At 36.3% G+C, this 22,794-nt stretch overlaps 1 protein-coding gene across 1 annotated transcript; it reads right to left on the bottom strand.

The window, feature by feature from the left end:
* Nucleotides 1-5,942: 5,942 nt before the first annotated feature.
* Nucleotides 5,943-9,861, bottom strand: rbm7 (RNA binding motif protein 7). The gene is made up of 5 exons (XM_056234205.1): nt 9,706-9,861; nt 8,697-8,859; nt 7,780-7,867; nt 6,624-6,717; nt 5,943-6,504 (listed from the first exon to the last, which is right to left on the bottom strand). Exons 1-5 carry the CDS (start codon nt 9,796-9,798, stop codon nt 6,169-6,171), a joined length of 774 nt encoding a protein of 257 aa, XP_056090180.1. The 5' UTR covers nt 9,799-9,861; the 3' UTR covers nt 5,943-6,168.
* Between the last annotated feature and the right edge of the window lie 12,933 nt (nt 9,862-22,794).

Genomic DNA, 22,794 nt, shown 5'->3' on the forward strand with positions numbered 1-22,794 from the left:
TGAAGCGAGTGCGCGCTGCGCTCTGAGTCACCGCTATATAAACCAGCTCTCCTGTCACTACACAGCAGACACACTTCACGTCAATCACACACACACACACACACTCTCTCTCTCTCTCTCTCTCTCTGTACATACGAACAATGAACCGGTTATCTGCACCCCCAACTCTGAGTTAAATTAGATGGAATAACAGTTAATTTAGTGCTCGTTTAAAAGTCAGTATTTCTAATAGTGTTATTATGATCAGTATTATGATTTTGTTCTGTTTCTTGTTAAAACAAAAAAGGTAGAAATAATACTAAATATGAAAACTATCTATCTATCCAACGCTATCTATCTATCTATCTATCTATCTATCTATCTATCTATCTATCTATCTATCTATCTATCTATCTATCTATCTATCTATCTATCTATCTATCTATCTATCTATCTATCTATCTATCTATCTATCTATCTATCTATCTATCTATCTATCTATCTATCTATCTATCTATCATAAATCATGGCTAGCCGTTTATCTGCAGAGGAAACACATGTGCTTTATTACAAATGATAAAGCTTCGCAAAAAGCTTTGTTTCCTAAAATCGGAAACGAAGTTCAGTCAGATTTTATTGTTTACATTAAACAACAAAACTGAGTTAGATTTGATGAAATTACAGTTCATTTAGTGTTCATTTAAAAGTCTGCATTTCCAATTATTAGGCTATCTATCTATCTATCTATCTATCTATCTATCTATCTATCTATCTATCTATCTATCTATCTATCTATCTATCTATCTATCTATCTATCTATCTATCTATCTATCTATCTAGGCCTATCGATCTAGAAAATAAAATAAACCGAATTATTCTAAAATAATGCTAAAATATATTTGAACACTGAAGTAAACATGGACCAGGCATGCTATTTATTTAAAAGAGTGTAGCATTTAAATTGAAAAGGCAACGAATTTTAATCATTTAAGGATTTATTTTATTGCGGTTATTTTTTGCTGCTGTTGTGGAAAACTCCTGTCGATGAAACTCCTGCGAGTCTTAAAACTTTCAGCGATCTCCTGCAGCGACTATTCACTTGCCAGAACAAGCGGCATCATTCATTCACAAATGAAGGGCAAAGTTACGCGCGCCGCTTTACAACAAGAGAAAATCACTGCGCGGGCTCTTCTTTTCTTCAAAATAATAATAAATGGCATAACGTTTATTAATATCTAACACTCACAAAAATTATCACTATATATATATATATACACACATACAACAGTTCTTTGGTTAGGCTATATCTTTTAATAAGACATTGTTAGCTGTTAACGGGTTGTCTAATAATTATTGACGATAACAGCGGGACAGAAAATATACCAAGCCCAGTTTGTAATTAAGGGGTAGCCTATATTTGATCAAATGATGACGTTTTCTTGACTTAAAAAATTTGGAAATGTTTACTGTAACATTAAACTTAATCCTGTAGTAGGCTATCTAATCTAATCTAATCAAATATTCGATTGTTAACGACACTTCTGTTATAACTTGAATTTAATAAATTACAGACGGAATGCATTTTATTTTGTGTTGTTAGCGGTTTGTTTCTGGAGGAGCAATGATGTAGTAATAATGACCCAATTGATGTAGGCTAATAATTATACTAAATAGCTTATATTGTGCATTAAACTTTCAATGGTCACTGATATCCCAAAAATACTTAAAAGAGCGTGAATCTCTACATTTGAAATCGTATGGCTGTATAATTAGGCTACCCGATATAACTCTATAGATAATTCATTTTCAGTTAAATTCACATTTATTATAGCGCTTTTCACAATAGGCTACATATAGTTTCAAAGCAGCTTCACAGAATCTGATCTAGAGGTGACTGTGTCCAAATCCATATTTCACAAATAGTTAAGATAATAAATCACACAGTTTTAGCTAGCATCATGTATTAATTTTTGGCAGAAACAATGAGCTCGTTAAAGTATCCTGCAGTGACATTTCTGAAAAGGTTCTGTTTCCCTTTTATTTAGCAAAAATCGTTGTAAAAATAATATTTTGAAATAAGTCATATTCCCCCTGCATTGCTTCTAAGAGTCAACAGGTGCTGAAGTGTTGCTCATATCAGTGTCAGAGACAGTAGACCGTGTGAAATGATGGAGGTGAACAGATATTGCTCTCGGTTTTGTTACAGAACAGTGAGAAAGAGCTCTTTCCAGACAGCTCAGTTTAGTTTGACATTATGATGCTTATTACAGATGGAGCGCTGCTTTGATGTGAGTGTCGGGTTTCTGTGTGTCTCTGTCCAAATGATTATCATTTTCCCATGTATGAGAGTAAATATAACTCGCAGAGAGTCCGAGATAACAGCCGCCGTGTTCAAAGCGCGAGGGATTATGTAAAGGAAATATAAAGATCTCCTCTGGAAAAGCTTTGAGCTCTTTCTGTTCGATCAAAGGAAGAAATGAGAACAACTGCTGCTGGATCTAAAACAGAGGGATACAACTGGATATCAAGATAAACTGACAGACAGTAAATGGGAAGCGAAGTGGATTCACTGCGGCACCTGTGAACTGATAGATCTATCTATCTATCTATGAAATATTTGTGACCTGTGAACTGATAGATAGATAGATAGATAGATAGATAGATAGATAGATAGATAGATAGATAGATAGATAGATAGATAGATAGATAGATAGATAGATAGATAGATAGATAGATAGATAGATAGATAGATCTATCTATCTATCTATGAAATATTTGATGAGATAGATAGATAGATAGATAGATAGATAGATAGATAGATAGATAGATAGATAGATAGATAGATAGATAGATAGATAGATAGATAGATAGATAGATAGATAGATAGATGGATGGATATGAAAAATAATGATAGATAGATAGATGGATGGATATGTAATATTTGATGAGATAGATAGATAGATAGATAGATAGATAGATAGATAGATAGATAGATAGATAGATAGATAGATAGATAGATAGATAGATAGATAGATAGACAGATAGACAGATAGATAGATAGATAGATAGATAGATAGATAGATAGATAGATAGATAGATAGATAGATAGATAGATAGATAGATCTGAAATAGAGGATAGATAGATATGAAATATTTGATGAGATAGATAGATAGATAGATAGATAGATAGATAGATAGATAGATAGATAGATAGATAGATAGATAGATAGATAGATAGATAGATAGATAGATAGATAGATAGATAGATAGATATGAAAAATAATGATAGATAGATAGATGGATGGATATGTAATATTTGATGAGATAGATAGATAGATAGATAGATAGATAGATAGATAGATAGATAGATAGATAGATAGATAGATAGATAGATAGATAGATAGATCTGAAATAGAGGATAGATAGATATGAAATATTTGATGAGATAGATAGATAGATAGATAGATAGATAGATAGATAGATAGATAGATAGATAGATAGATAGATAGATAGATAGATAGATAGATAGATAGATAGATAGATAGATAGATAGATAGATATTAAATATTTGATGAGATAGATAGATAGATAGATAGATAGATAGATAGATAGATAGATAGATAGATAGATAGATAGATAGATAGATAGATAGATAGATAGATAGATAGATAGATAGATATTAAATATTTGATGAGATAGATAGATGGATAGATGGATAGATGGATAGATAGATAGATAAAATAATAATTGCGTTGATATCCTAGGGCCCTAGGCCTATTATTGATATTACACTGATGTTGTAGCCTAATAACGACAGCTATAAATGGTGTTTTTCCATAACACGATCTGTACACATAGCCTACATCAAAATTTGAATTTTAACAGGTAGAATATTTCAACTTAAAATAAACTAGGAAAAAGTTAAATATTAAAAAAAGTTTTTAAAACGTCAAATTATTATTTTTTTGTTTGTTTGTTTTTGTAGAGAAAATATAGGCTATAGCCTATAGAACAGGAAAAATTCTCACAGAGACACAGTGACAGGAGTCAGTTCATCGCCTGTATTAGTGTGAAGAGAGGCAGAGCTCGGCGCAGTGTGAAGCTGCAGTTCAAGCCTCCGGGACTGCGGACGCCGAGCAGCTCAATCTATTAACCAGCGCTTTATTCAGTCCGGCAGATTCATTACAGAGAGAACACGATCCTCCGCAGATTAATGCCTGACGCTTCTGGACCGAGGAGCTTTGCGGGGATGTGCGGCTTCACACACACCGGGAGCCGCTGTTAGCAGCTAAAGCACTTTCGGAAGGGCAGATTATGACTTTATATCGGACATTAAAAGATTCCTGCGGGGTGTCGCGCACTGACCACTGGCAGCTCAATACTTCTGCTAATCACATCTCGACTATTAATGTTCCCGTCAACTTCCCAGTATATAGCCTACCTTTGCCAATTCGCCATTTTTTTGCACACAAAAAAAAAAAAAAAAAGGTAGTTTGGCTATAGTTAGAAAGAGAAAATGACAGACCGTTGAAAACTTCGCTAGTCGCAGGAAATTCCATATTTATTATTTAAGCTATAGTTTTAATAATTGTAGCTCACAAAAATTTGGCGAAGGATTTTATTTTTATTCTCGAGTGATTAAATACTTAATTTTTCAACGGAAGACGTATCATAAATGTGCCATTTTTTTGCACACAAAAAAAGGTAGTTAGGCTAGTTAGAAAGAGAAAATGACATATTTTGAAAACTTCCCTGGTTGCAGGAAATTCCATATTTATTATTTAGGCTATAGTTTTTATAATTGTAGCCCACAGTAGGCTAAAGGGTTTTATTTTTAATCTCGAGTGATTAAATAATGTTTGAACGGGAGACGTGTAATAAATGGGCAAATACGTATTTCCCCCCTCTAAATATCAAGAAGCACTCCTAAAAAAAAAAAAAAAAAAGTGTTAAATGTATGACAAAAACAAATCAAATACCAAAATCTGAGCAAATGAGAATGCTCTCTATAAACAACACGATTAATAGCCTACAAACAAATTAGAAAAATTATCCTCCTTAAGCTGATGGCAAGGATGTTCCTGTAGATCTAACTTATATTTAAACTTGATACTTTGTGTAATACTTACATTTAAGTTAACATGTTTTATATAAACTTAAAACTGATGTCATACACATTTTGCAAATCTACCAAAAACTGTTCCACTTTTTTTAGCCTACATGTAACACCCTACATTTTCATTATTTTAAAAGTATGCATTAGAAGTATAAATATCATGCCTAAATATGCTTCAACTGGAAGGAAGTATGGCACCACCTACTGGACACACTACTAAATTCACTAGAAGAGCCATTTGAAATTTGTAATAATCAGTTAACAAATACTAGCTGAATTATAGAAACCAATCAACATGGTCTTAATATGGACGTAACGCAATGTTTATGTCCATCGTAACGCAATGAGTGCAATAATTAATTCACAACAGAAAAAGATCAGTGAAACAGTGACTTTTATGAAAACGAATGGTGCACTTGACAATAAAAATGGTGTATTTACAAAAGTATTAAAACTAGTTACTGTTCCAAGTTTTCAAAGAGCGTCTTGATTAATTAAGAGTCAATATAATCCCATTCTTATCCCAAAAGAGGAACGTAGAAAGTAAAACAATCTGCTTTTTAAAAAACATTGTTACTCAAACAAATGATAGAAAACTAGTTTTCAGATGCTTTCTGTGAAATCCTGAGAAATTACAAATTTCTATAAAAACAAAAATCCACCATAGCAAATTTGATTATTTTATGCACTTTGATGTTGTACATACAGAAATTTCTCAAAAAGGACATTCTTAAAAATAAAAATATATATATAAACATGGGTGTCCCCCTGAGATCAAAACATATATTTTTTTAAAATAGGCCGTCCCTCTAAATGACCTTAGTCTTTTTTCTTTTTCTTTTTTGTTCTTGCATCTCAACAAAGAGATTCTGGTCAACATGCCTAAACCTTGTGTCAGATTTGTTCCCCCCCTACAGTTGTACTGCAATTTTTTTTTTTTTTTTAAACAGTTAATATGTAATCCACCTAAATAGATTTAAAAATCTATGAGGATAACAAAAGATAATAAAAACAGTTGATAAAAAAAAAAAGGTTTTCAGGAGAACTAAAAATGCAACTACCAAGTAGATTTTTTAAAAGCGCTTCCACCGGCCGTCCCGTGAGTCTCGGCGCCTCTCAGGGGTGTGATTTCGGTTTCCTCCAGTGCGGTCGTCCTGGGGATGCAGGTCTCCCCGCTGGCTGTCGCGCCGATGGCGGTCGTAGTTGTTCCCGCTGTTTGCGTGCCGTTGGTCTCTGCCGTGATGGTTGTTATTGTCCTGGGGAGAGTGGCGATGACCTCGCTGGCCAGACCAGTCCGGTTGCCATGGGTTACCGTCTCCAGTGCCCCGGATCTGCTGCATGCTCTGCTGGAAGGCCCCGTTAAACTGCTGCAACTGTTGCTGCATCTGGACCTGCCACATGTTGTTCATCTATTCAAAAACAATTAAAAAAATGTGAATGACAACTTTAAATGCAACAGGGTATACATTTGTCCATGCAATAAAATGTACATGAATTAACAGAAGTTTGAATGTGGAGGTGTCCTCACCATCGCCTGTCTCTGCAGACTGTCCGGAGAACTGAAAGACCTCTGGATGTTCTGTGGAGGAGAGTAGGACGGAGAGCTCATCTGCTCTGGGGTTCTGCCAGAACAACACAACACACACTCATCAGGTCAGGGGAAACACACACATTCAACAAACAATCTGAAGAAAACTATTCTTCTTAACTGGCATGTGTTCATTTTCTAAGTTAAGGAAAAATAAAAGGATAATTTGCATTTTGTTGACCTTTAAAGATGGTGCTCAAAAGAGAAGGTTGTATTATTTTGTCTGCGTCCAATTGCAAAAATTGTGCCGTTTTTTTTACTTTCTTTCCAGCCTAAGCTTTTCCGGGTCACCTTTGGGTGTTTAGTCAACATATCAGAACTGGGCATCGAGAGCTGGTGTAAATGCAGCCTATAAGAGCCGCAGAACACGTCAAATCACCAGAATGGCTTCCAGTTCTCAGACAGCAAGTAAATTCTCATATGACCATTAATGTCGTTAAACGAATAAACTAATGTTCTTTACATTTGAACAAATTATCAGGATGTCATTGCTACATTAAAATAAATTGATACATGTAAAATTCGGCAGAATTTAATTTGTTGTAGCTATTATACTACTGTCATTTTATTCTAACTAAAATATGAGGCATCACACCCGTTTTCAACATTGATAATAATCAGAAATGTTTCTTGAGCAGCAAATCAGCATATTAGAGTGATTTCTGAAGGATCATGTGACACTGAAGACTGGAGTAATGATGCTGAAAATTCAGCTTTCCTTTGCAGGAATAAATTACATTTTAAAATAAGTTACAAGAGAAAAAATCTCACATTTTGATTTGACATGAAACAAAAAATCTTCCCAATCTATTGAATAGTATTGTATATACAATCACAAAATCAAAGATTCAAAAGAAAACGCACTGTTCAATAAAAAAAAACATTTGAAAAATAATATAAATTGTTGATGAATTTAACTTGTAAGTGCACAGAAAGTAAAGAACGCACTCATGAAATCAGAGACCCGGCACTTGATGAAATCCAATCACAAATGGTCACAAGAGACGCAAGTATGTAAATCTGTCTCTGCTGACATCTTGTGATGGATGTTCTGACCAGGTGTAAACATAAGCACTACATTCAAAACAAAGATTACCTTCCACCGCGGTGACCTGGTGTATTCGCTGGACTGGGGTTTTGAGAGTTTGCCGGACTTTTGCCTTCCTGATTAATATGACTGCTTCCTGTTAGGAGCACAGCAGGTTTAGATGATGATTAATCAGTTACTGTTTTACTGTAATTAATGTGTAAAGTAAATGTGACAACCCTTTCACAGCCCATTATATTTCTGTGATGTATTGTTTCATTTATTTATGATTTAACATATCAGCAGCAATGGCTATATTCATGGCAAAATAAAAAAATAAAAATTTTATTTTTTATATGATTACAATGCCATTTCAATGTCATTATTTACAATATAACAGTTTTGTCTTAAAAAAAAAAACAGTTTCTCGTCCTTTGTAAAAACAAACCGGTTTCTCTTCCCCTTTCAATAAATTTAAACGAGCGAGTCTTGAGTGACCAATTCGACATATCATAAATACAACATGTTCATAAATCCATTTTCAAAATAACAATTAACTCCTTGATTTAGTACTGGTTTCACCTCATATAGTTTGTTACATTGCATTAATTAAATTCACCATTTACTGTATGCAGATTCAATAATGGTTTAACATCAGATATGAATTGTTACTAAATGAAAGAGAAATTTATAACATTGCAAAGATTATTTTAAATATTTCAAATAATTTGCACACTTGATTCACTCACAAAATGACCAAAAACTACCATTAAATAAATGGCTTCAATGTTAATTTTAAATTTTTTTAAAATGGACCTAAAATTAATCTTAATTAATACCGTTTTTTTAACATCATGTTCTTAAAGACAATTGTAAAAAATTGCTGTAACTCATGAAAAGATTGGTGAGTGGCTATGCTGGAATGATAGACGGTGACGAACCTCTAATGAACACCAAATAAAGCAGAATAACATGGAAACTCCTACCGGATCTGAACTGTATGTTGAGCTGCCGTCCATGCAGACGGATTCCATTGAGCAAGTTCAAGGCGTAGGGCACAGACACTTCATGTTTGAAGTTCACAAATGCAAACTGTTTTGATTTTCCATCATTGTCTTTGGGGATTTTGACTTTGATTAATGGCCCAGCCTATTGGAAAGAAATACAGGAGAGAGTTCTGATGTTATTTAAGAAGGGACTACTGGCAAAACACTTCTCATGCACTGGTTATTTTTGAGATGTTGGCCTATTCTGCTTCTTCAACAGGTCTTCTTTAAGACTAATGGAAAGAAAAAAGATCAAAAATACACATTTAGGTGTTTATTTTATTACACTATCTATTTGTGCCAGTCTATTTCAATTACAATAATACATCTTTAAAGGCCATTTTCGCCTTATTTTTTTCTCCTGCACAGAAGCAGTAATCAACACTTACATACACCAAACGATATATATTGTGAAGGTTTATTCATATATAATTTGCCTGATTTATACTCAACAAAATTAAACAAGGATTTTAAACCTGGCTTTATCCAATGTTGAAATGCATGCATAATGATAGCATATTTAAACATAACATTACAGAAATCCTGCAATACAAAACAATTGTCTTAATGTATTAATCATCTATAACTATTCGTTGAAATGTTTACTCTATTCACCTGTAACGTTAGTGTATTGCCTTAATGAACGACACAATCACACTAAAGGCAATGTAAACGAATGGCTAGAGCGACCGTGTGTTTGCAAAGACAACAACAATAGCTTAATATCAACAGCACAACAACACATTATACTCTTACAGGTTAACAGTTAAAAAAAAAACATCATATCAAAGTCAAATAACAGAGACACGGTGATGGCACTTTATATAAAACGATACTTATCTGTCAAACACGCGTCTAATTCGTTTGCAAATCGAGCTACAACTAACAGCAAACAGTCTATCTTTAGCGTTAGCATTAGCAAGCTAATCAATGACGCTACAGCACGTACCTGTAAAAACAGCTCGAATATAACTTCTTCTGTTACTTGAGGGTCCAAGTTCCCGACAAACAGAGTCCGGTCAGCCTCATCGGCGATTCCCATTTTGTAAAATATTGATAATCCAGCCGGTTGAATACGTTAACTCGGTTAGCTTGATTGTATCAGCAACCCATCTGTATTTTTTAAAACGCTTTTACCGTGTGTGAGCAATAACTGTCGTGATGAACAGCCGCTTCACGACACACAGTTCCAGCAATTCCAACCACAGGAAGGCGCTATTGTACACTTGTTTAGAGAATATAACTTACCGTGAGCTAAAAAGTAGCAATTACCTTTAATAAAGCAAAAATCAATATATATATCCAACCTGGTGCTCTTTGCCCTATGTGCTTGAATTCGGTTAATTAAAATATAATGATTTTCTCCGGTCAAACCTCAAGAACACGGAAGGATGCACTTGTTGACACTGCGGTTGGCTCTGTCACAGTCAGATAAAGAACAGCCATGTGTGACTCAGTAAAAAAGAGTTTGGCGTTTTAGTCTTTAACCTTATTTAATAAATACTTTGAGCAGGCGCGGAGTTTGCGGGGGGGGGCAGGGGGAGCATTGCCCCCCCTGGTGGCTGAAACCCGTTTAAAATTTTTTTTTGCATTGTTAAAAAAAATATATTATAAATATTTTAAATAACACAAAACAACTAAATGGTGGTAGGTAATACACATCTGATTTTATATACTGCTTTAGTAAAAAAAAAACTGCAATGGAAACAGGTTTTGCGCATTTACAGTCAGCTGACTTAGAGAAGACGCGGGGATAATAATAATAATTATCATCATTATTATAACATTTATTAGGCTACATATGTAGTCTTTGAGATAAATTAGCCTATTTATAAAGTATATAAATACTACTAAGTATTGGCATAAAATTCAGTGATGTGTTGTGTGTTCAGGTCACACTGATCACTCGAGGTATGCCTGCAGATTTCGTGAATGTCCCTGGAGATAAATCGTAGGTGAGCTCCATATAACAAGCTGGAATTCCTCAGTTAAACTTAAACTGGAAAAGAAGTGACACAGTGATGGAGTGAGATGTTAATATTTTCTAACAACGGGTCATGCAATATTCACAAATGAGTCACTCTTTTTGTTCATGGTTCAAAATGAAGACCTTGCAAAAAAAAAAAAACATTTAAATGTTTTAATTTGTCGGTTGAAATAATATGTAAATATGGTAACATGCAACTTGCTCTGTTTTCAAGACTCAATGACTCAACTATAGAGATAGTTTTGATGCTGTTGTTGTTTTTAGTGTTATTTCATATTTGAATTATGCTAGGCTGACTTAAAGATCAGTTTGATCTGAGATGGAAATGTTTAAGCGGGGACAAGTAACAAGTAAACTTACAAGTGACAATCACATATTTTCACACAGATTTTTTTTATTTCGTAGTGTAGTTTGTTCCTTGGGTTAGTCTTTTGGGGGTTTTTTTTCTTACAGTTTTCTGTAAATGTGAAAAATGATGGATTTATAACAAGTTTCAAACACTGCCATTGCACACACACACACACACACACACACACACACACACACACACACACACACACACACACACACACACACACACACACACACACACACACACACACACACACTCTTTCTCTCTCTCTTACACACAGATACACACACACACACACACACACACACACACACTCTCTCTCTCTCTCTCTCTCTCTCTCTCTCTCTCACACACACACACACACACACACACACACACACACACACACACACACACACACACACTCACACTCACACTCTCTCTCTCTCTTTCTCTCTCACACACAGATACACACACACACACTCTCTCTCTCTCTCTCTCTCTCTCTCTCTCTCTCTCTCTCTCTCTCTCTCTCTCTCTCTCTCTCTCTCTCTCTCTCTCTCTCTCTCTCTCTCTCTCTCTCTCTCACACACACACACACACACACACACACACACACACACACACACTTCAACTTTAGGTGTAGTTTCGTTATCCAACAGTAGATGGCAATGTTCGCCTTCAGAACTGCACTGACGTTCAACAGAGACGACAAACTCCTAAAACATAAAAAATATAGCTAACTCCGTTAAATCTGTTGAGCCAATGTGTATATTGTACAAATCTCAGTCAGTAAAAGACAGAGTGAGAGAGGACAAAAGGAGCAAAACTACAATAGAAAGATTCACTCTGTAGTTTGTTCTCCGACTTTTCCTGAGGCGAGCTAGTGTTGCTCTACAGATAGCCTACTGATCGACGTCGCAGATGAGGGATGGATTTCTTCTGTCTTAGTCACGACCTCGTGTACTAAAATTAAATGCGTGCCATTTTACTCCAATTGCAAGGTAGAATAAATTCCAGTAGCGTCGTCAATTTTTTTTTTTTTTTTTTTTGTATGATCGCGACCTTTCTGAGTAGTGCAAATTATCATGCCTTTGTTTTCAGTCATTTATAAAATCAATGTACCTTGTTTTAGCCTTATTTTATTCTAACCTGAATTAAAAATAGATATCCTGATGGAAGGTTGATAGTTGTAGTGGGATCAAGAGTGCAAGTGTGGAAAGAAGAACGGTTGAAGAAAAGAAAAGTAAAAAAGGTTGGGCTAAATATTTTTTTTTTGGGGTCTTTATACATGAAAAATTTAAAGCACTGTTACAAGGTTACATGGGTCAAAAACAACGAAAACAATAACTTTTTGTGCATTTTGACAGCAAGTAAAAGTTTGAACCCGCCTGACTGACAAAATAGATAAAAATTGGCACAGGTAAATGTTTATTACAGTAGTTTTATGTGAAGATTGTTTAAAGTTCACTTAAATTCAAAGTTGTTATATTTTTAAAAGCCTAATAAATGTTTAAATGTAGCTTTCAATTATGCTGAATGGCTATAGCCTAATTAATGGCTACATCAGTAGTTAGGCCTTCATTCATAAAAGATGCCATTAAACAAATATTCAAAATATAGGCTAGCCTACTATCTTTATGTTGTTCAATTCGGAGATTCAATGTGAAAGTATTACAATATAAAAAATATAATAAAAACTAAATTGTTAGGTGTGATTAATTGTGATTAAATTTGTGATTAATTAGTTCATATTTTTAATCGATTGACAGCACTAGTTTTAAATTCATTCTTAAAGATTTTTCTCGTTATTTACTGTGAACACTCTTCTTTGTCAGTCACGGAAATGTTAAAGCGTGCGAGCGCAGAATAGTTCTAGTTTGTTTATATTAAGGGGGCACTTAAGCGTATTGAATTCCTGATTAAAATGTGTCCAAGGCAGCTCTAGGCAGACTGAAATGTCAACTGTTACACTTAACATGATTAAGACATGCACTCTGGCATCCGTGTCTCTATCATATTAGAGCGTTTTTAGCCAGCCAGCATTATTTTAGCGTCACTGAGGAACGTGACGTGGGGGTTTATCGCTTTGAGCGAGGTTGGAACGAGTGAAGCCGTGAAAAAAAACCAAAGCGTGGCTGTGGAGATTCCCAGATCTAGGCCATCAGCTACGCATTCACCCTCTTCTCTAACCTTGGGGAAAACACCAGTATCGCCACGATTATTCGCTGGTGGCTTCAACCTCTGTCCCAGTTTCCCTCTTCCTCCGCCTCTCCAGCAATTTTCTTTTTGACTCATCGTATTCATAATTCATGTGGAATGAAGTGATGTAGCATCATTAAATGCACATGACTATTTGCGGGGTGAAACCTTAACCGGCCGCTGGCGCTTTCAGCCCGGTTGAATGGCTGAGAATTGGGTGCAATGTCTTCATGGGAGACGAACCGAGCTTACACCCTCTCTGCCCCCTCCGCTTGGGAGAGATTGCTTTTTAAATGCCCCTGAGGTGTCACGGGACGCACAATGATCAATCTTGCTTAATGCAACGGCCAGGGAATGCATCTGCCCTGTGCTGCATCGTAAGTGAATGCCTGTAATTATTGATGGATCTGCAGAGTGCATGGATGGGCATGCACATATTAAAAGCAGAGTGATAGGCGGAATGTGGCTCATGACATAAACTATGCAGATGCGTGATAGGAGGTCTCGACTGGAGCAGACGTCGGGCCTGTCGTAGCTGTGAAATGGCTGCCAGACTGCGATGAAATGTCCTGAAGATAAGTGGAAATACAAGTCCTATCAGTGCGCAGAGCCAAACACTGATGTCATGTCCTGTTTGCAGTGTGCGGGTCATATAGAGGGCCAAAGGCAAATGACTATGTCCTAGAGAATGATTGGAAGAATTCTAGTTATTAAATTTGACTGTGTTTTCCGGAGTTTTCTGCTTTTGTGAGAAATCTCGGAAGGCGTTGTATCATAACTCAAGCAGACGTATAGACTCTCCGTTAACGGAACTGATTTCCTCAGACTTTGCACTGCTTTAGGGGACACCGTTTTGAATTTAAAGGGACAGTTCATCCAGAAATGAAAATTCTGTGATCAGTTAATCGCCATTCTAAACCTGTATGACTTTCTTTCTTCCGTATGACATAAAGGAGATGTTTTTGAGAATATACTGGCAGCGAATTGAGGCTGTTAGGAACAATAGTGAATAACACGGCTGTGCAACATTCAGTATTGAATTGAGAATATCTTTTAAATTTAATTTAAGGTAAGCAGAATGCAGAATTCCAATTCAAATTCACATGTAAGAAGATAAATTCCAGTGAATTGAAACGAAAAGAAATTCAGCTGTAATTGTTAACTTATAAAAGCAACGTATTTCATGTTCAACTTTGCAACAGAATACTTGTTTGAAGACCTTGAAGTTTGATAGATAGATAGATAGATAGATAGATAGATAGATAGATAGATAGATAGACAGAGATAGATAGAGGGATAGATAGATAGATAGATAGATAGATAATAGATAGATAGATAGATAGATAGATAGATAGATAGATAGATAGATAGATAGATAGATAGATAGATAGATAGATAGATAGACAGACAGACAGAGATACATACTGTATATACATAGAGATACAGTTCAGTAAATTCCTCTTCCTGGCATTTCGATTTCAATTGAGAATCTCAACACTAGCAAGCCAATTCAGAATTTTCTACAAACCTGGTAATTTAAAAATCTAAATTTCCGTCTGTTTGTTACAAAAAGCCATGACTTCAGAAGACTTGGAACATACATAGTGCACAAGTCATATGTACTTCTTTTATAATACTTTAATGTTTTTTTTTTGTTTTTTTTTATTTTGTTTTTATTTTGGAGCTTGACTTATAGGTCAGAGGTTTGATGTCATTGAATTTTGTTCAGAGTTGACCGACAGACAATCACTGTTTGCGGATACTATAGAAATGAACAAGAAGCGCCGTGAACTAAATCATACCTGCATGTCGTGCAATTGTCTGTGACTTCTCTCGTAAAACAGCAGTTTTTTTCGGTGTAAGCTCTGAGAATAGATCGATCCAAAACAAATGTTTAAGAGCAAACATTTTGAAGATTAGCCAATGGGCTGATGATTCATTAAATGATAAGCTATTTCCTCACAAAAGCGGGTTATTCAGTGGAGTGAAGACTCCTCTCCATTGACATCCAAGCAAAAAAAAAAAAAAAAAAAGGCCGCTTGTCTCCTTCCTGCGAAGCGGGCGATAGGCTTTTTCCAGGCTTGCCTTCAAGTGGCTTTGTTAAAAATAAAAATAAACACATGCAGGTGTTCTGAAGCAGGTTGGGAAAAACCTTGCAGGACAGTGGGTCACCAAGAGCAGAGTTGAAGACCTCTGCTATAGAGGTCTGCTATTTTGGGAAACTCACCCCTGATCCCGATACAGTAGCTCCAGTTTATCCTTTGATTTGAGGTACTGTTTTAACAGCAATGCCAACCATTTTTTGGTTCCACGAATACCTTTTCTGTGAGCAGTTCTTAAAAAAGAACCATGTTTTCTTAGTGCGAAGAACATTTTTAAAAAAATCTAAATAACCTTTTTTTTCCACTACAAAGAACCTTTTGTGGAATTGAAAGTTAGAGGTTGTTCATGGAACCATCGAAGGAAATAAAGAAGCTTTATGTTTAAAAGCGTATCATACAAAGTCATTGTTTTGTGTGAAACTTCCCACACACTGTAGATTCCCCCTGTTGGATTAAACACTTGTTTGCACTGCAGCATTATTAAATTTCCATTCTGAATGGAGGCACAATTACTGTCATACCAGCCACTCTGCTAACAGTTGCATCACTCACACTATGCTAGCTGGCAACAAAACACACACACAAATAGACTGCAGAATGGTTTCCACTGGTAGATGTCTGTCTCAGAAGGTGTTTAATTATTTCAATAAGGCCGAATCATTTTGGTGTTGCTAGGAGAGACTTAAGGGCACTCGTGTCATGAATCAAAGAGTTACAAACTCACTGCATTAGCCTTAATTACCCCACAGGAGAGACTCTCTCTCTGCTATCGTCCTCGATCTCCTGGTGAGATGATGGCTTTAGCCAGAGGAGCTAGAATCAAGATGCTATGTGAAATAAGAGTCGGGTTGTATTAGCCATGCGCCTATAGCACTAATTAACAGAGGGACATTAAGATCAGTGCTATCTCGTCTCCAATCTCCAGCATCTGCTGGATCCCCATGCTGCATTTTACGCTTCAGATGCTTCAAAGAAGATAATGACTCCTGTCAAACCTCCCATTTTTATATGAACGCTCTCCTGCAGCACCAGAGAGTGATTGAGGTCGAGTGGATTCAGTGAAGGAATCAGATTAGCTACATGTTTCTTCCAAGAAGTTCAGGAAACAAAGCGTTGATCCCTAGTTAGCATAATCTGAGTAACCATGACTGTGCAGTTGAGGGTGAAATTAGACACAATTCACCCAAAAGAGCAATTTGGCACCACAGTGAGTTTAATTTGTAGGAATAACCATGATTCTGACCCAAATCGTCACTACGGATTAAATTCAGGTGTTTGTCTAGAGTGGGACTGGAGCTGATCTGCATAAATTTAGACTGGAGTCATCCAGGATGTTATTACCCTTTAACTCCCAGCAATTATTTATCAGTTGGCTTCTCTCTCTGCTCAAATGTCCCTCGTCCGTTCCTTTTTAAAAGACCCCTGCGCTCCTTGTCACCAATCCCTGTGCACACGGGAAATTAGGGTGGAGTGACCTGTGAGGAACGGGATAGGAAAAAGAGCGAGAGAGAGAGAGAGAGAGAGAGAGAGAGAGAGAGAGAGAGAGAGAGAGAGAGAGAGAGAGAGAGAGAGAGAGAGAGAGAGAGAGAGAGAGAGAGACCGCACACACACACACACACAGACAGCCCTGGGAATAACAATTGGGAATCAATAAGTGCCTGAGACAAAAATATCTAATGTCATTAATGTCGTAATCTTCAGGGCCTTACGGGTCAGTAAGGACATGAATTCTGATTTTTTTTCCTGAAGATTCCCAACACTGCGTCATTTCCATATATTGTGTTTAATAGCATTCTGTGTTAGAAATCACCTCACTCTAAACAATGCTGGGTTGTTTTAACCCAAATTTGGGTCAAATATGGACAAACCCAAATGTTGGGTTAAAAATATGCATTTGTATATTGTCCATAATTGTCCATATTTGACCCAAATTTGGGTTAAAACAACCCAGCATTTTTTAGAGTGCTGTCAACACTCAAATTACATATATTTTTAAGTAAAGAATGTTGCGTGAACTCAAATATTTAAGTAGGCCTACATATAACAAAGGGTTTCTTGTTAATTTTATGTAAAAAATTTCCAAGTTGGGATTACTTAAAAAGTATGATGCAAAAATGGTGCCTATATATTTTAAGTAAATCCAACACATCATTTTTTAACTTAATAGCTAACATGTTATGTATCCTACAATTAAATAATATTTGTACCGGTTTTTTGTTGCATAATTTGCCAAACTTGAAGCTTGACTAAAATAATGCACCATACACATATTCTGCTCACAAGTGTCATTAATCTTGTAATTTTGACATTAATATGTCACATGCATCATGTCATCTCAATTACTATCGTCAAAAAGTTGGGGTTCGTAGGATTTTATTTTATGTTATTGGAAAAACTTTTCTTCTGCACACCAAGGCTGCATTTATTTGATCAAAATACAGTAAAAACAGTAATATTGTGAAATATTATTACAATTTAAAATAACTGTTTTCTATTTAAATACATTTTGAAATGTAATTTATTTAATTTATTTTCAGCATCATTACTCCAGTCATCAGTGTCACATGATCCTTCAGAAATCACTCTAATAGGCTGATTTGTTGCATTTGCAAGCATTTCTTATGTTTTTGCTGCTTCATATTTTTGTGGAAACTGTAATTTCTTTTTTTTTTTATTCAGGAAACGTTGATGAATAGAAAGTTCAAAAGAACAGCATTTTCATTTGAATTTGAAATCTTTTGTAACTTTATACATGTCTTCACTGCAATGTTCGATGAATTTAATACATCCTTGCTGAATAAAAATATGGTGTAAAAATAATATATTACGGACCCCAAACTTTTATTTTGCCCCTAACAGTCATAAATGAAGAGCACTACCTTTTCATGTATGCTCTTCATTGATGCCTATTAGGGGCAAAATTGGTGAAAATGACGGGAACTTTGTGACAGTCTTTGAAACATTTCATGCATCATCATAGTTTTGAACATCATACATATTTTTATGATGGAGTTTTATAATTTAAGGTTAAATGTCTGGGTCTTTTGAAGGAAAAATTAAAGGCATTTGAAAAGTAGTAAAAGTAAATGATAGCCAGTTTTACAGTCATCTTCACAGAATTTCTCTATATATGCACTACTAATATGAAACTCTTAACATACACAAACTCTAACAACATTACACAAATGAAAGTTGAAGTTAAAAGTTTAATTTAATTCTTTAAATGTTATTTAAGGACACGTGGCTGGACCAGTATCTTTTATGGGTCTTGGAACATCAGCTCCTTCCCTAACCTCACGGTTGCTGTGATTTTGCCGAGTAATTTTGTGATTTTGACATCTTTTGTTGATCCTGGAACAACATTCCTGTCCCAAAACATAATCCCTACCCTTTACCCATAACTTATCCCTAAAATCAGAGAGAAATGATAGGGGAATGTGAATGATGTAGAAGCCCCTAACCCTTGTTGTAAACCTAAACTTGACATATACTTGGCAAAATTACTTTATAAAATCCCTGTATGAGTTTTTAAGCGGTGCACAAACATAGGTGTTGTACAGGGTTTTCTTATTCATATAAATCACATTTCAGAGCTTTAATTGGTACAGAAGAGCATATGCCTCAAGAGTTGAAATGGGCAGAAGAATAAGACCTGCATTTAGCCAAGCAATTATAGCAGAAATCTATTTGTATAGTAAAGCATTTTACAGAGTGTAAAAGAAGGTCAAAGAATCCTCAATCTTGTTGGCAACGCTTGGCGTGTAAATTAATTGCGGGCGGAGGCTTTATGGAATAATTGAATCAAGTAGCAGACTTATATCGGCATAAAATTGCAAAGCTAACCTTCAAATAAGAAGTGAACTCTCTGGAGGCTGTCCTGTTTTTCTCTCTCATCCAGACATTTCACCTTTTCCTCTCAACGTCAGAGTTAAACCAGGAGGCACAGCCACGCAACGCCGAGGTCATAGTCATGTGTGAGAAGACACTTTTACAGACTGAAATGAGTTTGTTGAGTTAGCTAATGAAGTCTGCTTTGAGATGTATGTTGATAATTCAGAAATTCCTTCATCAGCACCCGGAAAGAGGACATGGAGTGTGTAATGATATTTTAGCTAATAGATTTTTAATTAATTGTACACATTGCCATGCTAATTTTAGCAGAAGATGCATGTTAATCATTTGTAATGAGGCAATCAGTGCAAGTGATGCTTGTGGTTAGACTCTCCTCTAGCATGTGTGAGCTAGTGATGTTTCTGCTTTCTTGATATGATTAATCATTTTTCTATTTGGTTATGCTGTTGTCCAGCTTGTGAACCAAACGTCAGATCTTTTCAGTGTGTCAGTTGAATCGTTTAACAAAATTCACGCAGTTCTCGAGTCGGCAACTCACTGATTCACTGACTTGTTAAAAACAAGAGCTTGACACATATATCTGACACAATTTAAATAGCATTTCATTAAAACGCATGGTATGGAATAAAGGAATTTGCCATTGTTTAATATAAATGCAATTGTTTTTTTACTATTATTGACCTGAATTGGGTGCTTCACATGAAATTTCAATAAAAACAGTGAATAAAAAAAAATAAAACTATTAGATTTATAAAATAAAAGGTGAAAAAATTTGATTACATGATCTCTCCGTCACAAAACCCAGACTCAGGAGAACAGTGAGTACAATGATGAAACAGTTTATTAAAAATCAGGGTGAATGGTTGTGTAATTTACTTCATTTGCCATCATCTCAGAGTGGATGAGGAATATAACAGTGCAAACAGGTAAGTTGCACCACACACACCTTGATGATCGCTGAAGATCAAGATAATAATGTGGACTGCATTTATATAGCGCTTTCACAGACCAAATGGCCACCAAAGCACTTTACATATTCCCTCACATTCACCCATTCACTCACTCATTCATACACCGACGGCGGTGTCTCTAAATGTCTCTTATCTTTGTAGGAGCAGGACAGCGATTAGCAATACAGGCAGTGTCCGAAATCACCCCCTATACTCTTAATAGGGCACTATTTGAGGGGACAGCCATTTGTAGTGGTGTCCGAAACCATAGTGGACATTATTGAGTGCACTCATTTAATCCCACAATGCACCACTATAACGAGTGTGCAACCGATGTACGCTCAACGGCTAGAGAATACCCATAATGCACTGTGAGAGTCGCGCTCTGAATGAATTCCCGCGTCTCGCCAGGAGATTGTCCTACAGCTGAATCAAATCATCCATTTTCCAAACCACGCTGGTCCAGCGTATTATCATTCAGGTATTAATTCCTTTTTAATTTGTTGTTAAATTGTTCAATCAAGGTTTATATGTTAGTTTGCATGGCAGAGTTCACGATAAATCTTTTCATTACTACTGGAGCTGCCGGTTTGCGGTTTCAAATTATTATTAAACAGCAAGCACAAACTATGCAAAATCTGCAGCCCTTCCGGTGCACTTCTAAATTCACTCCTTCAAGTGGTCTATATTAGTGGAGTAATGTAGGGGGTGATTTCAAACACAGTACAAGACATAGACAATGAAACAATCCAAGTTAGCAAGGACGAGATCAGACAACCCCTGTGTATCTGGTGCTGGCTTTTATGGAGAGTTGATGGGCCTGATGGCAGACAGGTGTGGTGATTAAGAAGGGTGTGCAGGTGATGCCCAGGGTGGATTATGGGAAATGTAGTGTTTAGAGGAAACACGCATGGTGATCCTGACACTCACAGGAAAATGTAACTAACGAAGTGGTGATTTTGTATGAAATCGTACGATGTGAATCATACAAAAATGTACGATTATTAGAAAAAAGAAAGCATGAAGGGCCACCCCCGTTACTGGGGCGCCAGGAGATCGTACAAAAACATACGCATTACCCACCAATTCTCCAAAGATTGAAATGTTACGAATGCCATGAGATTGCAGCTGCGTCAGACGAGGGAGTCACAGCGGCGCCACGAAGACTGTCCCAATTCGATGGCTCCTTTAAATGCAGCCTACAAATGCATCCTTCGTTTTTCAGGTCACCTAGAACAAGTGGGTTCTTCACAGCCTAACCTGTCCCAAGATTCATCGCACGCTGGTGAAGAGTGGATTTTTTTTTTAGAGAAAATGCAGAATTGCACTTTTAAATATAGTACACTGTAAAAAATATTTTAGCAATTTAGTTATTTCAGCTTATTTTTTTGTGTAGAGATAACTAGATTGTCCAGACAACAAGAAATTTTAAGTTTTCTTGTCCTCAACTTATCGAAATAAGTTAATTAAACTAAAAAAAACCCATGCAAAAAGATAACACAAAATAATGAGTTAAGTTTTTTTACAGTGTATTGGGCTATAACTTACTCAAATATTTAACGATGCAAATGTACAATGTACATATGTTGACATGTCTTACCATGTGATTTTATATATAGTTTATACTCTTTATTACGTACTTAAATGGACCATGGTGAACATATTTAGACAGGTTGTAAACCCTGTTTTGTTTTGTTACAGTTTAGTATAACTTTTAAAAAAGTCCAGTCCAAACATTACTGCCACTCGTCAATGGCAAAAGCTAGTCACAGTTGATAGGCGACAAGAACAGTCCTCCGGCGGCTAGATCGTCCCATTTAAGGCCCAATGTCACACTTCATGTGCAGTTTCGGTCTTGTGGACTTACAATTGCCATGTGCGCGTGTGCATTAAGTCCACAAGACTGTAGAGTGTTCCATTTGTCATACCGTAAAACTTCAAACAATAGCCGAGTCCCAAATAGACGCCTGTCTCTTTTACGCCTGGTGTGGCTGCAGGTTTGGGTAAATAAAGGCCTGTCTCAAATAGAGGCCGGGTCTGTTTTTTAGTTTCGGGTTGTATTTAATCCTCTAAAACCGTCAGATCGTCCGCTTTTTGGCAGCCGCCAAAGCAAATTTTTGTCCCAAAGCCTTTTTTGATCGATGAGTGATGTAGAATAGACTGCTGCGCCTGACAGGGCGCGTTACGAGCAGAAAGAGAGAAAGCGCCCCGGCCGCGCGCGCGCACTCTCACGTCTTCAAACAACACGAGCGCTGTCTTGCTCTCTCTCCCTCGCGCATATTAATCAAAATCAATTGACGCGATAGTAAAAGGTCGGAAGACCGCAGTTTCACGTGGAGCATTTGGAGATTTTTAGAGATTAGAGACAGGCCTACACACTCAATGAACAACATCTCAACAATAAATTATAAAGGCCTGTCTCATATAGACGCCTGTCTCAAATACAAGCCGGTGCAGTTCGACGATTTGGGCAAATAAAAGCCAGGGCTACTATTTAAAGTTTTACGGTATGCGCATTTTTGCCAAGGCCGCACTGAAGCGAGCTCCGCATCAGACTTCTTCTCGGCAGTCAAAGCAGCATTACTTCACGAAAGTGCGGACTCGTTGGAAGACC

The sequence above is a fragment of the Rhinichthys klamathensis genome, unplaced genomic scaffold (assembly GCF_029890125.1).
Source record: "Rhinichthys klamathensis goyatoka isolate OS25496 unplaced genomic scaffold, OSU_Roscu_1.1 h1tg000391l_1, whole genome shotgun sequence".
Taxonomy (NCBI): domain Eukaryota; kingdom Metazoa; phylum Chordata; class Actinopteri; order Cypriniformes; family Leuciscidae; genus Rhinichthys; species Rhinichthys klamathensis.

Bases quoted from the DNA above. Each gene is read 5' to 3' on its own strand.
- rbm7 (XM_056234205.1), bottom strand. From the start codon at position 9,798: ATGGGAATCGCCGATGAGGCTGACCGGACTCTGTTTGTCGGGAACTTG. The intron at 8,860-9,705 runs GTACGTGCTGTA...TCTTTCCAATAG, and splicing joins TATTCGAGCTGTTTTTACAG to GCTGGGCCATTAATCAAAGT. The intron at 6,505-6,623 runs GTGAGGACACCT...GTTTTTGAATAG, and splicing joins GTCTGCAGAGACAGGCGATG to ATGAACAACATGTGGCAGGT.